The sequence below is a fragment of the Argentina anserina genome, chromosome 5 (genome assembly GCF_933775445.1).
Source record: "Argentina anserina chromosome 5, drPotAnse1.1, whole genome shotgun sequence".
In the NCBI taxonomy this organism is placed as follows: Eukaryota; Viridiplantae; Streptophyta; class Magnoliopsida; order Rosales; family Rosaceae; genus Argentina; species Argentina anserina.
Genome location: NC_065876.1, coordinates 8,970,168 through 8,982,888, shown reverse-complemented (window position 1 = coordinate 8,982,888; position 12,721 = coordinate 8,970,168). Strand labels below are relative to the sequence as shown.

Sequence of the window (12,721 nt, the reverse complement as noted above, 5' to 3'; positions counted from 1 at the left end):
CTAATACTAGTCATCTAGGGAGCTAGGATGTGATCTCGAAACTTAGACAACTAGAGGGTTGGAAGACGTGTTATGTTAACCGGCAAGGGAATCAAGCTGCTCATCTTATGGCAGCTTATGCTTCTGGTTTAGATCGGGAGGAATTTTTTCTTTTCTACTCCTTTTTTTCTTCAAGCTGTAGTTACAGCTGAACTTTGTATTATTTGATTTTGTTTTAATTAATAAAGGTCTGTCGTTTTACTAAAAAATAATTATCAGTACTTGAGTAGCATATATATTGGCTGGGGTGGGCTTTAAGGTACGATGAGTGGAATAGCTAGAGTCTAGAGATAATATTCATACTGCAGTCTTACCCAAAAAAAAAAATAGAAAAAAAATTCATATATGTGATAAAAGATTTAATTTATGAACTAAATGACTTTGCTTAGACATCACTAGTACTCTTACAAAGGAATCAATATTTCCCATAGTTCCAACAAATTAATTAAATTCCTAAATGCAGACTTCGTCAGATACGAAAATCCTTTCAAGTATTCGTGTGCATTCGGCATGCAGTGCCGTCTGTTGGGACACTCGGCCCTGTGCGACGAACCTTCGTGGCTTCATGGATGGGCATGCAACAAGCTGAACTTATTGAGAGTTGGTGGTACTTGCCACCATACCTAATTGGTATTTGGTTGTGTGGTGATTACCACCAGTTTAGTTAATTGAGTATGGTGATGTTATTGATGTATTCAAGCTTGATTATAGGGATTGTTGTATAATACAATGGTGGTAAGCATGGTGATAAGTCGGATAGATGGCCTGGTATGGGTCTTTAGAGTCAGTGGAAAAAGTGGTTTGTGCATTTCCTATATATAGGTCTCTTGTATATGGTTTAATACACAATATACAAATCTATTTTCATTTAAAATATCTTTATGGTATCAAAGCATGACTGTTTATAAGCCTGTCTCTTTGAGCTCTTTTTAGTCATGGCTGATCTATGAGATTCCAGTGGTAGCTCAACAATTTCTTCTTTCCGAATCTCACAAATCCCAGATGTTGATCCAAACTCAAATCAGTGCCCGTCTTCTATGCTCCTTAATGAGCTTAATTATCTTTCTTGGTCTAGATCTATGACTCTTGCTTTCGGTGGTAGATCCAAGCTTGGATTTATCACCGGAAGTGTTCAAATTCCTGAGGTACTATCTCTCAAAGGAGTTTAGGATCCCCAGAATCTCTCAAGCTAATCTTAGCCTAGCTCAAGAACACCAACTTTGGCATCAACGTCTTGCACATCCGTCATACCGTGGTTTGTCTTATGTTTTTCCAACTTTATGTAAAGAGCAACTTGAGTGTGAAGTTTGTCATCTAGTCAAGTCATCTAGGTTACCTTTTAGTTCATCTATATCCAGGGCTACTAAACCTTTCAAAATTGTTCACTTTGACATTTAGGGACCTGCTCCTCTTGTTTCATTCGATGGTTATAAATATTTTGTGACTTTTGTTGATGACTTCTCTCGAGTAACTTGGTTATACTTGTTAACATTCAAAAGTGATCTCATGTCTGTCTTCAAAGATTTTTATAACCTTGTTACAACCATGTCTTCATCTAAACTTCAAATCCTCAGATCAGACAATGGCTCTAAATATATGTCCAAAATCATGTCACAATTTTTAAGTACAAATGGAATCATACATTAGACAAACTGTGTAGGAACACTACAGCAGAATGGTATTGTTGAACGTAAAAATCATGATCTTCTTGAAAAAACAAGGTTAATCATGTTTCAAATGAATGTTTTCCAAAGAGATTTGGTCTCAAGGGGTTCAGACAACTGCATATCTCATTAACAGACTGAAAAGTAGGATTTTGAAATGGACTCAAAGGCAGAAAAAACAATATCTCTCATCTCAGAATATTTGGATGCATATGCTATGTTCATGTCCAATCTATTCACAGGGATAAACTTAATCCAAAAGCTGTTAAATGTATCTTTCTTGGTTACTCTTCAATCAAAAGGGTTACAAAGTCTATAACCCTCACACCAAGAAACTGGTAGTCTCAAGAGATGTCAGATTCATTGAAAACATTCCATTTTACGGTGCACCAGTTTCATCTCCTCAGGGGGAGTACTTCCTTGATTTTCTTTTATTACCAATCAATGTGGAAGAAGTGGAAGCAAGTATTCATCTCAGTTGGTCCATACAGGTGCAGCTAACACTAAACAAGATGAATATGATGAAAGTAATTCTGGAAATTTTCCTGATGGCTCAGAAGATCTAGACAATGTTGCAGCTGAGTCTGAAAATGTTTTTTCAACTCCTGAAAGTCCACATGAGACTGCTGATGATGGTGTTATTCACTCAGAAGAAGTTGTTGATGATAAAGATCAAGCCAATCCCACTGAGAGAAGATATCCAAGTCGGATTAGGCAAGCTCCACTTAAAACTGCAAGGTTATAATGTTTATTCCTCCAAATATCCACTAGAGAATTTTGTATGTTACAACAAAGTTTCTTCTTCTAATGGAGCCTTTCTCTCGGTCATTTCAAGTTCTGTTGAACCAAAAAATGGAGCGTGTCAGATGCAGATCGCGTGTTCGGGCCGAGATGGAGCGTGTCAGATGCAGATACTAGCGTGTTCGGGCCGTGTCCATTTCCGATACTCGTGTCCTGGCATATTCAGATGTGTTCGGGAGTGTCTGTGTCGGACACGCGATACGGTAGCTGAGGGACGTATATGTGCTACCTAGGAGGTTGCCCAATGTAATTTGGTCTAGTGACATAGTCTTCATTTATTAAGTAAGAGATCGTGAGTTCAACTTACAATAAACTCGTTATAGAATTTTAGTTATTTATCTGATCATTATATATATATTTTTGAGTCAAAATAAAACTTTATGGACACTTTTCTGGTCTCAGTCGCTTGAGTATCTGATCTATTATTTTGACTATGCATCATTTTAATTTTGTAAAAGTTCACGACATTGAATTACTAATAATTGGTGAATATCTGAAATTTAAAATGATAACGTGAATAAACAAACCATATGAACTAATTGAGAATGATTAGAAATATGAACAACCTCAGTTGCACGCTAACAAACAAAGTGATTTAGTGTACGTACGGTCAAGTCCCCAACGGTTCTTAATTTATTTACTTCTTAACTCATGTATAGATTAATTATTTTGAAGTGGTTATGTACTTATATATGGTGTGTTTTTTACTTCTACCGTAAATTATACACAAAATGTGATTCAATAATCAATATTATAAGTTATAACCTTGTTGAGATTACTGTAGAATCACAGGTAAGTAATTATTTACTTACTTACAGTATATGAAACAACATTTTAGTAAATAAGTTGAGTGGGTTGGGTTCGGTAACTCGTTTAACAAACAAGTTGGAGTTCAGTTTCATTCTCTATGTCGAATTATTTACATACTTCGACTCATTCAATATAATGAATATATTGTCACGAACAAATTCAACACAACGTGACATCTTATTGACATTATATGAGCTAGGTGACCCAATCTGTCTTAATACAATCTTGAAAATGACCTCACATTATGTTCGTATTATTAGCTAGATATCATTTCCAAATATAAAAATTTCGTTGTTTTGTTTTTTTTGGGTAAATTTGATTAAAACTTTTCACCACACATATTTTTACGAGTTTCTAGAGTTCATCTATCCCTTTAATACCAAAGTAGAAAACTGCTCCGTCAGTATGATTGACAATAGTCGTTTCACTAATTTGAGCATGAATGAGGCTCATCTGTGCTACATGCCCACACATCACGCATCTACGTAAATCTTTTATAAGTCTCATACTCTCATACATATAAGTGTTTTGTTTATTGTATAATAAATTAAAATTCAAAAATTCAAAACCTCGAACAGATATCTCTATGCCTCTCCGACTTCAAGTTGCAGAGCAATCAGACCAAATAAAACCACCACTTTAACCAGCTGCTGACATTATCCTCATCTAATTTTCTTTGTGGTAGTGTCAATGTACTTATGCACAACATATATTATTTTTTCCAACAGTAAAATCGTAAGGCAGGCCAAAGAAAACTAAACTTGGTCACGCATACTCCAACAAAACTAAACTTTCTTGTGATCTGCCTTGATTGTTCATAGTGTTGGATTCAACTCTTCAGTCCATTCATGTCATTCGGCAAGGCAATGCCGTCCGTGTACACCCTATGTTACCCTAACTTTTGCCATGCCTGGCTCAACAAAACCACCCTATAAATGGCAAGCTGTTCAATTCATTTGGACAATCAAACCGATCAAGCAGAACAACCAACTTTGTAGAAGACCCCAATTAACTCTACTAGCGCAATGGCCCCTTCTCGGTTCTTCGTCATCCTTGCCATCTTAGCCGTTTTTGCCCCTTCGATTCTGGCAACAAATTACATTGTTGGTGACGATGAAGGTTGGACTACTGGCTTCGATTACCAAGTCTGGGCTCAGGGAAAGATGTTCGTTGTTGGTGATAACCTTGGTATGCACATTAACAAGCATAAACTCGCACCAATGCATCATCTTCTAATCTTTGTTTTGTTTCCGGAACTAAAGTCGGTTCTCTTGCTCGTATATCTTGTGCAGTATTCAAGTACCCCAAAGGCGTCCACAACGTGCTTAAAGTGAACGGCACCGGGTTTCAACAGTGTGCAGCTCCAGTCGGCACTGCGCCATTAACAAGTGGAAATGACGTCATCAACCTAGCAACCCCAGGAAGAAAATGGTACATTTGCGGTGTTGCTAAGCATTGTGCTGCTGGGCAGAAGCTCCTCATCACGGTCAAGCCATCAATTGCTCCCATCCCAGGCCCCCTCCCTGCTCCCAGCCCCAGTCCCCTCTCTGCCTCATCCGCCGCTCCTAGCCCTAGCCCCACTGCAGAATGCAGCTACTAGAAGTGCTAATGCAGCAAAGTATCGGCGGCTTTCAGATATTGTTCAAGAGCTTTATTTTTATTTTTTCTAGCTAAGAATAAGCGTCAGCAGTTTTTCCGTACTACAGACAGAATATTGGAATTGATCTCTACATTTTTTATAATTTGATATGTATACAGCATATATGAAACTATACTGCAAGGCTCGGGTGTAGACAGGCACATATCTAGGATTGGTTGTTGGTCTAATGACACTTCACATAAAGGGAGACGTCAAAACTGTAACACCCATAACTGAGGATCGATCACCACTTTAGATATAAGCCGAAAACATGATAGAACTGGAGTCATAGAACATCGACCCAGATTTGGCTCATGTGTTTCTATACCTTAGTTGTATACTAGAGCTCAATCTCAGACTTGAAACTCATCCTTTGAGTTGCACAAGGATAACAGCAGTAGATAGAAGCAGCTTCAACCACCACCAACCAAACCTAGTGCAAATTAGAATGAAGCCGATGGGCACTACCCAGAGAAAAAAAGACCAGATAATCTGAACAAAGGCAAGGAATAAAACATAGCACATGCTTATTGTGACTGACATCTAGACATTTATATCCTCCCAACTAGGGTGTACCAAAGGGTATTCATTAGAAGAAGGTTTTGAATTCTTGGGTGGGATAATTTATAGCACCAAGTAGTTAACGAGGGGCCAGATTAATTGTGGCTGGCTGTATAACAGGACAAGAAAGCTATATCTATCAAGAACAGCAGGGAACTCACAATCCACATCTCGAATATAAACTCATAATTTCTTTTACGATTCGAAAAACGAACTCATTATTGAAGTTGAAACCCACATGAAAAGTATTTCAATAATATATACATGTTTGCAATAAAAAAAATCTATGGTGTTTCTCCACTACATCTTCCAAATCTAATAATTTTCGTGGCAATCCATGAACTCAATTAATTTTGAGGGAGCCTATTCAGAGCTCTGGATCACAACCAGGAGCACGTGCCTAAGTATGTGATGTGATTTGCTTTCAAACTCAGTTAATCTCCCCATCCACCCAAAACAAGATCCGTCCAACCCATGCTACCGTCGTCGACTCGATGTCGCCGACCTATAAACCCCACCAACCATCATCCACAACCAAATTCCACTCCCCAATCTGCCGGATAAGCAATGCGGCAAGACCTCAAAAATAGAAACCTAACCCCAATCTGAATCCTCCCCACCATTGATTTCTACCTCAAAGTCCCCTCCTTTAATAACCCCCTTCTACCCAACCCGAAACTCAACCCGAGAAAACAGCCCATTGCGCAACCACAACCTCTCCTCCTCCCTCCCCTCGAACCCGAACCCACCTCCCCCTTGTCTTCAAAATCTAATCCAGTGCTAGCTCTACCACCCAATTTCGACGATCTCTAATTGTGTCTTCAAAATCTAATCCAGTGCTAGCTCTACCACCCAATTTCGACGATCTCTAATTGCAGGCCAGTTTGAATATTTACCCATCCATTTATTTCTACTGTGTAGGCTAGCTTTATTTTAGGTTTTAAATATGCTAACAGTGCTACTCTCGGCATAAGTGTCATGAGAAGCTGAAGGATTAAATCATTCTAATTGGGTATTAGGTATTATTTTAATGGCCGGTGCCTGCACTCCAAGGTGCATATAATCCTCTTCCTTAATTTTGATTAGAAATTTAAAAGCCTAATCCAACCAAAAGTAAACCTTTTGTACTGAATTTCTTTCACATGGGCTGAGAAACTGGATTGTGAATTCATTCAATTTTCGCCAAAAAATGATTCTAAAATCGACCTCTGAGCCCTTCAACAAGCTAGAAGTCATCGAGCAATTTCACTTTAGACTTATTAGCTAAACTATGTGATCTACTCCTATTATCCTAAGCCAAAAAAAAAAATTCAGGAAAACAGGAGAGAACAAAAAAACTAGCAACAAATTCTATAAGTAAACAGCGACACTAATTCCATCAGCGGAGCATTATTGGATAGCAGTAATTGAGCAAAACATAATTATTTAGTCACATCAGATAAGCAATTTGGGTAAAGACACTTTCAAAAATGTGAACAAGGTGAAAGGCCTACTATACTTACTCTAAACATAAAATTTAAAATAGTCCGGATGTGATGATACCCTATAATACAAATCACGCCCAAATCAGTGATCTGCTATACAAAACTGTTACTGCTCGTCTAAACACTTGCCTTATATCTATCTAATACTCTCAGACCATCAATCCCGATTCTCCACGTAGAGGGAAAGGTTGCAAGTTTAGAATTCTCAACTGCTCTATATCTTGCCTTATATACGAACACAACTGAGGTATTCATTGCTGGTCTGTTTCCTAACAGCACAAGTTATTGAACAGTCTAGACGTTGTCTAATAAAAGTAATATATTCCTAGTTACACTTAGTCACTCATGTCCTAAGAACCCAAAATGAATGAATAGCAGTCACTTGTATTCTAATTTACTTTTGTCTGCAAGGTGAAGGCTTCTAGAGGTGCCGATAAACCAATTCAAATAGTCACAAAACCATGATGTAATAATATGAAGCAATACAAACTATGCACACACACATATATAACGAAAAGGACAAGCAAATGCACATCAACCAGAATTGCAGTCCTGACGGCAGAATAGAATACCATAACGATTGAATTGGAAGAGAAATTTTTCCTCCCCAATGAACTAAAATTGATATCAGAGTTGTATGTGTTTAATTGCGGGATATTTCATAACGTTACACACAGGGTAAAGTGAAAGAGAAAACTTACATATTCTCTGCTATACCCTATCAACAAACAATTAAAGAAAAGAAAGAAAAAAAGCAGACAAAGAGCATATCTTTTCTTTCTCTTTCTCCACCATATCCTATACACCCCATTCCCATCTTACTTTGTGATCCAATTTCTCTTCCTTTTGAGTTTTGATCCCTTAAATCAAATTAATCTCGGAACGAACAACAATTTGGAAATTAAAAAAAAAGAAGAAAAAAACAAATTCGTACCCGAATTGTTGATGGTCGAGTCAAATGAATGTGTGTGAAAAATCCTTATTTCTTTCCTGTATCAATGTGTGGTAACTTTCGACCTCTTCTTCGCCTCACTGTAAAGCACCACCCCCATAATGGTCACCGCAAACCCCGTCATCCCCATCAGGGTCACCGGGTTCCGGAAAATCAAAACCGACACTACTGCCGCCACGGCCGCCTTGGCATTCCCCAGCACCTGAAGCGTCAGCGCGCTCGTGTGCTTGGTCACCAGGAAGTTGGTCAAATTCACCAAGTACGCCACGGTGGCGTTCCCTGATAACAAGAACACAATGTAGGGGTCTACTTTGGCCTTCTCCACCGTGATCGCCGCCACGTTGCCCTCGATGTAGAGAGTGAACGGCAGCAGAATGCAGGCCGCCATCGGCGCCATGTAGAGCAGGAGGTTCATGGAGTGGAGCTTCTCCGAGTCGTTGGTCAGCAGAATCCCCTGCACGACGGACTTCAACGCCCGGCCGGCGGTGGAGCCCACGCAGACGAGGAAGCCGAAGAGGTGGAATAGCGGCTCGCTGTTGCTGGCGAGAACGATGCCGAAAACCACGGGGAGGAGGGCGGCGTAGACCTCGGCGGACTCTTTCTTACAGGTGATGAGGCAGGCGAAGATGGCGGTGAAGAAGGGGGTGGTGGCGCCGATGGCCTGGTTGAAGGACACGGGGAGGTAGCGGAGGGAGGTGTTGCCGCAGACGACGGAGAAGCAGAAGATGGCGGAGAGGGCGAGGATCTTGAAGAACTGGCGGCGGGAGACGATGTGCTGACGTGGCACGAGCTCGAGAAAGTGGATGGCGACGTAGCTGTAGGCGGCGCAGGAGAGCATGTGGAGCATGGTGAGGAAGATAGGGTAGCGGTAGCCGTGGTAGCTGAGGAGGTACTTGTTGAGGAGGAGGACGCCGATGTTGGAGAGGTACCAGGAGGCGATGATCGCCGCCGTCGACAGCGCCGGCGAGAGGAGGGAGGAGGTGCTGTAGCTAGTGCCGTTGCGGACGTCGCCGGGGGGAGTGGCGGGGATGTCCACGGCGAGGTCGGCGGCGGCGGGGGTGGAGGAGGCGTCGAGGAGGCGGGGGTTGCTCATACGACGCGTCGCCCATGTCTGGGCTTCCACCATTTCAGGGGCAGAACGGGAATAATAATTTACCTCTAGAGTCTCTAGAGTCTGAGGCCCTTGGGGTGGTCTCAGATCTGAACAAGTGGATGAGGAGTTTTGTGGGTAATGGAAGAGTGGGGGTGGGGGTGGATCTGATCGGACGGCGGAGGTTGAGATTTGGGGAGGGAGGAGGAGGGGGTGGAGCCGTCGGATGGGGGAAATTGGAGGGAATAAAGATGGAAAGGAATTAATGGAATCATTGGGAAGCGTGCTTTATATATATATATATATATGGGTGGTGAGTTGGAGTGTCGGTGTTTGTTTTCTCGTTGGTGTACTGTAGTTTTCTCCCACTGGTTAGTTTGGTGAAGCGGCTCTGACCAGTGACCCCGGTCTTTTTTACTGTTTTACTAGGGGAACTGCCGTACATTGTAGGCAGCCACTTCTTTACCGAGAAGTTACAATATGGTAAAAACTGTAAGACTTACCTGCTATGGTCAAGGGTGATCAAAGGACTAGGAATGACTAGCAGTCAAGACAATTGTACTTGAACAAATAGCAAGGGAGAAAAAAAGGTAATAGAAGGTAAATAGAAGCTTGGAGACACAAGTTTTTCGCCGTAAAATGTACTTTTGTTTTTGAGTTACTTCGGTGATTTGAACTTTATACTTTATTAATAGTTAATAATTGATCAAGGAGTATAAATGAAAGTTAGTCCACTGATAAAAGAAGATACAAAGCTAATTCTCATCTCCCCAACTTGAGAATGGAACTTTATAATGTTAGGGGTGGGCACGGGACGAGATGTGGCTCATCCCACTCTTTTAAATCGGGACGGAACGAGGATTTTTAATAATGCATCTCACTCGGGATTAATCCCGGTTGGGACGGGACGGGACTCGGGATTAATCCCGGTTGGGACGGGACGGGACAAATCCTACCTTCCTATGAAGTTAAATAAAAACTTATATTTTTACTTTTTCATTAACAAAGTAACATTCAATAATGAAAATTTAACAAAAAAATGCATATTATGTTCAAAATATTATAATTTACCATTACTATTTGAGTTGATATAAATTGGAGTTATTAAGAACATAAATTAGTTTCATTTTGATACAAATATATAAGAATTTTTAAGTTTTCATTAAAGGTGGGACGGGATGGGACGAAGCGGGATAGAAATTATTTGTCTCACGTCCCGTCCCACTATTATGAAACGGGACGGGATCGGAATTTCCGTTTTTTATGCTCACCCCTACTTTATATAGTGGATTACTAATGGTGTCATTTGCCTCAATCAAGGCTCATTCAACTGTAATCAGCTGGGTCATTGTAAATTTGGGATGGACAGGGCCTTGCTTTTGATCTTGGCATGAACACTTTCACCCGGCTCAGGGCCGGCCTTTTGCATGTGCCAGTTGTGCGGCGGCACAGGGTCGCCGAATGGAGGAGGCCGCCAGATTTTGTTTTTACAATATATATGTAGTAGGGAGTAGGGAGTTTTCTCTATGCTGAAAAACAAGACATATATATATAATATTTATATATACATATTAAATCATGTTAATTAAATAAAAGAAGTCTGGCTTTCATGATATCTAAAAATTACTTGTTGAATTCTTCTGTTTATTTTTATTTTATTTTTTTAACCTAAAAATTAGCTACTATCATGATATCTGTTCCTTTTTTCTGCGTTTTTTGTTCAAATTTTTTTAGGTTTTACAATAGGCTATTTAGCTAGTCCATCGTTTTATTACTTCGGCAAATCTAGAGATTGTTTTGCCTTGTTGGTTTGGAGAGTAATCAATCAATCATAATCCCCAACTATAAGCCTCTAACCTTTCTCAAAGACCGATCAAAATTATCATTTCAAATTGATCCAGATCTCAATTTTCAAAGGCAATCTTATTTGTTTTCAATCGTGTACTCCTTAGGTTTTACTTTAAGAATTAGAACAATATGAATTAATTTAGATTAAACACTAATTTGTTGTTTGTGGATAATTTAGAAACATAATATATGTCAAGGCCGCCAGAAAAATTTGGCACTAGGCTGCTTTTGACACTGGACCGGCCCTGACCCTTCACAAGATTCACATTTCACAATGAGAAATTGGATATGAAGTTATGAACTGAGAATTACTCTTGGAGAGCGCAAGTTAATGAAGACATCAAATATTTAATATTAAATGCAAGCAGTGAAGTCCATTCCAACCGGAGACAACTAATCAAGTTGAAAATGGTAACAAAGCCGAAACCAATCGTAAACAAGAAATTTGTTAAGGGTAAAACTGTATTTTTTCCAATTCAAGGTCTATACTTTCTATAATCTAAAGAGGTGTACTGAATAATCTAATATATGTATTAGATATATATAATAATTTCTCAATCCGAGTAATTATTATGTGTACCTGTCACACCACGTGGTACTGCCATGTGTGGCTCATATTATGTCATGATAAATTAACATATACGCGGTGAAAATGAAAAAATTTTTTTTACATATAAGAACTAATTAAAAACAATCATAATAAAAAATGGATAATAACATTAATAACATTAAGAGGGTACGCCACATGAGATATGTGGCTGGTATATAATAGTTTCTCAATCCAATAAAAAGGAGAAATTTTGAAAAATGACCACATTTAGGTGTCTAAATTTAGGCCTCATCAACGAGCCGAGCTCGGCCCGGCCCGGCCTATGAGTGACGGGCCCGGACCGGGTATTTTCAGAAATATAAAGATCCAAGCCCGCCCACCTAAAACGGGCCTTGCGGCTTTTATGGGCCGGGCCTTGTGGGCTTGTATTAGAAAAAAATATATTCTTATATAAGAGTTTGGAACCCAACCAAGTTGGAAGGCTCATCCCTACGTCTGTTTCAATCTATTAAAATAAAATGTCAATTAATACAAAAGATTAGGAAATGAGGGAATTAATACAAAATCTAAGTCCAAATTCCTTTCAAATAGCAACTAAGAAGTTTCCAGCATATTAATAAAGTTTTAATACAAACAATTTCCAAATTTTCTCTTCCATGTCAATTCCAAACAACTTCCAGCCAATGCTCGTCCATACATCAATTGACCTTCATATGAGCAATTGAGCAGACCTAACACCAACCATTCAAATGATTCAATATGAAAAATGATTCAATATGAAATGGAACATACATAATCATTACATCACGATATCAATTTACCTGCATACGAGCAGTTGAGCAAACCTAAGACTAGACATTGCTTGAAAGCTCATGAGATTGAGCATGTCCGGAGGCCTACATATTTAAACAGCAATTAAAGACCCATTAAACATGTATTGCTCAACTCAACCGATTAAACATGTATTGCTCAGCAGAACAATGTACCTCTTCATCATCAATAACAATATCAGTTTCATCCTCACTGTTTCCCATCCAATCTGGTCTTGCTACTCTAATAAGCCTCCTTTCTTCAACTAACTCCATTTCAACCATTTCCTCTTGTTTCCTTATCATGGCTAAAGCCCAATCTTTTAAGCAAATCAATGCTTCTATCGTATTTGGACTCAAGCAAGCCCTTCTCTAAGATACAATTCTCTCTCCTGCACTAAAACATGATTCAGATGCAACGGTAGAAGCTGAGATAGTTAGTAAATCTCTTGCCATGACAGAAACAACAGGGTA

General features: G+C 39.5%; 2 protein-coding genes across 2 annotated transcripts; one reads left to right on the top strand and one right to left on the bottom strand.

Annotated features, from left to right (window-relative positions):
- Nucleotides 1-4,318: 4,318 nt before the first annotated feature.
- On the top strand, nt 4,319-4,914 carry LOC126795447 (blue copper protein 1b-like). Its single transcript, XM_050522286.1, has 2 exons — nt 4,319-4,502; nt 4,607-4,914. The coding sequence occupies exons 1-2, from the start codon at nt 4,340-4,342 to the stop codon at nt 4,912-4,914; spliced, it is 471 nt and encodes a 156-aa protein (XP_050378243.1). The 5' UTR covers nt 4,319-4,339.
- Nucleotides 4,915-7,583: 2,669 nt separating this feature from the next.
- Nucleotides 7,584-9,136, bottom strand: LOC126794139 (probable sugar phosphate/phosphate translocator At1g12500). Its single transcript, XM_050520802.1, has one exon. The coding sequence runs from the start codon at nt 9,074-9,076 to the stop codon at nt 7,994-7,996; it is 1,083 nt and encodes a 360-aa protein (XP_050376759.1). The 5' UTR covers nt 9,077-9,136; the 3' UTR covers nt 7,584-7,993.
- Between the last annotated feature and the right edge of the window lie 3,585 nt (nt 9,137-12,721).

Bases quoted from the DNA above. Each gene is read 5' to 3' on its own strand.
- LOC126795447 (XM_050522286.1), top strand. From the start codon at position 4,340: ATGGCCCCTTCTCGGTTCTTCGTCATCCTTGCCATCTTAGCCGTTTTT. The intron at 4,503-4,606 runs GTATGCACATTA...TATCTTGTGCAG, and splicing joins CGTTGTTGGTGATAACCTTG to TATTCAAGTACCCCAAAGGC.
- LOC126794139 (XM_050520802.1), bottom strand. From the start codon at position 9,076: ATGGTGGAAGCCCAGACATGGGCGACGCGTCGTATGAGCAACCCCCGC.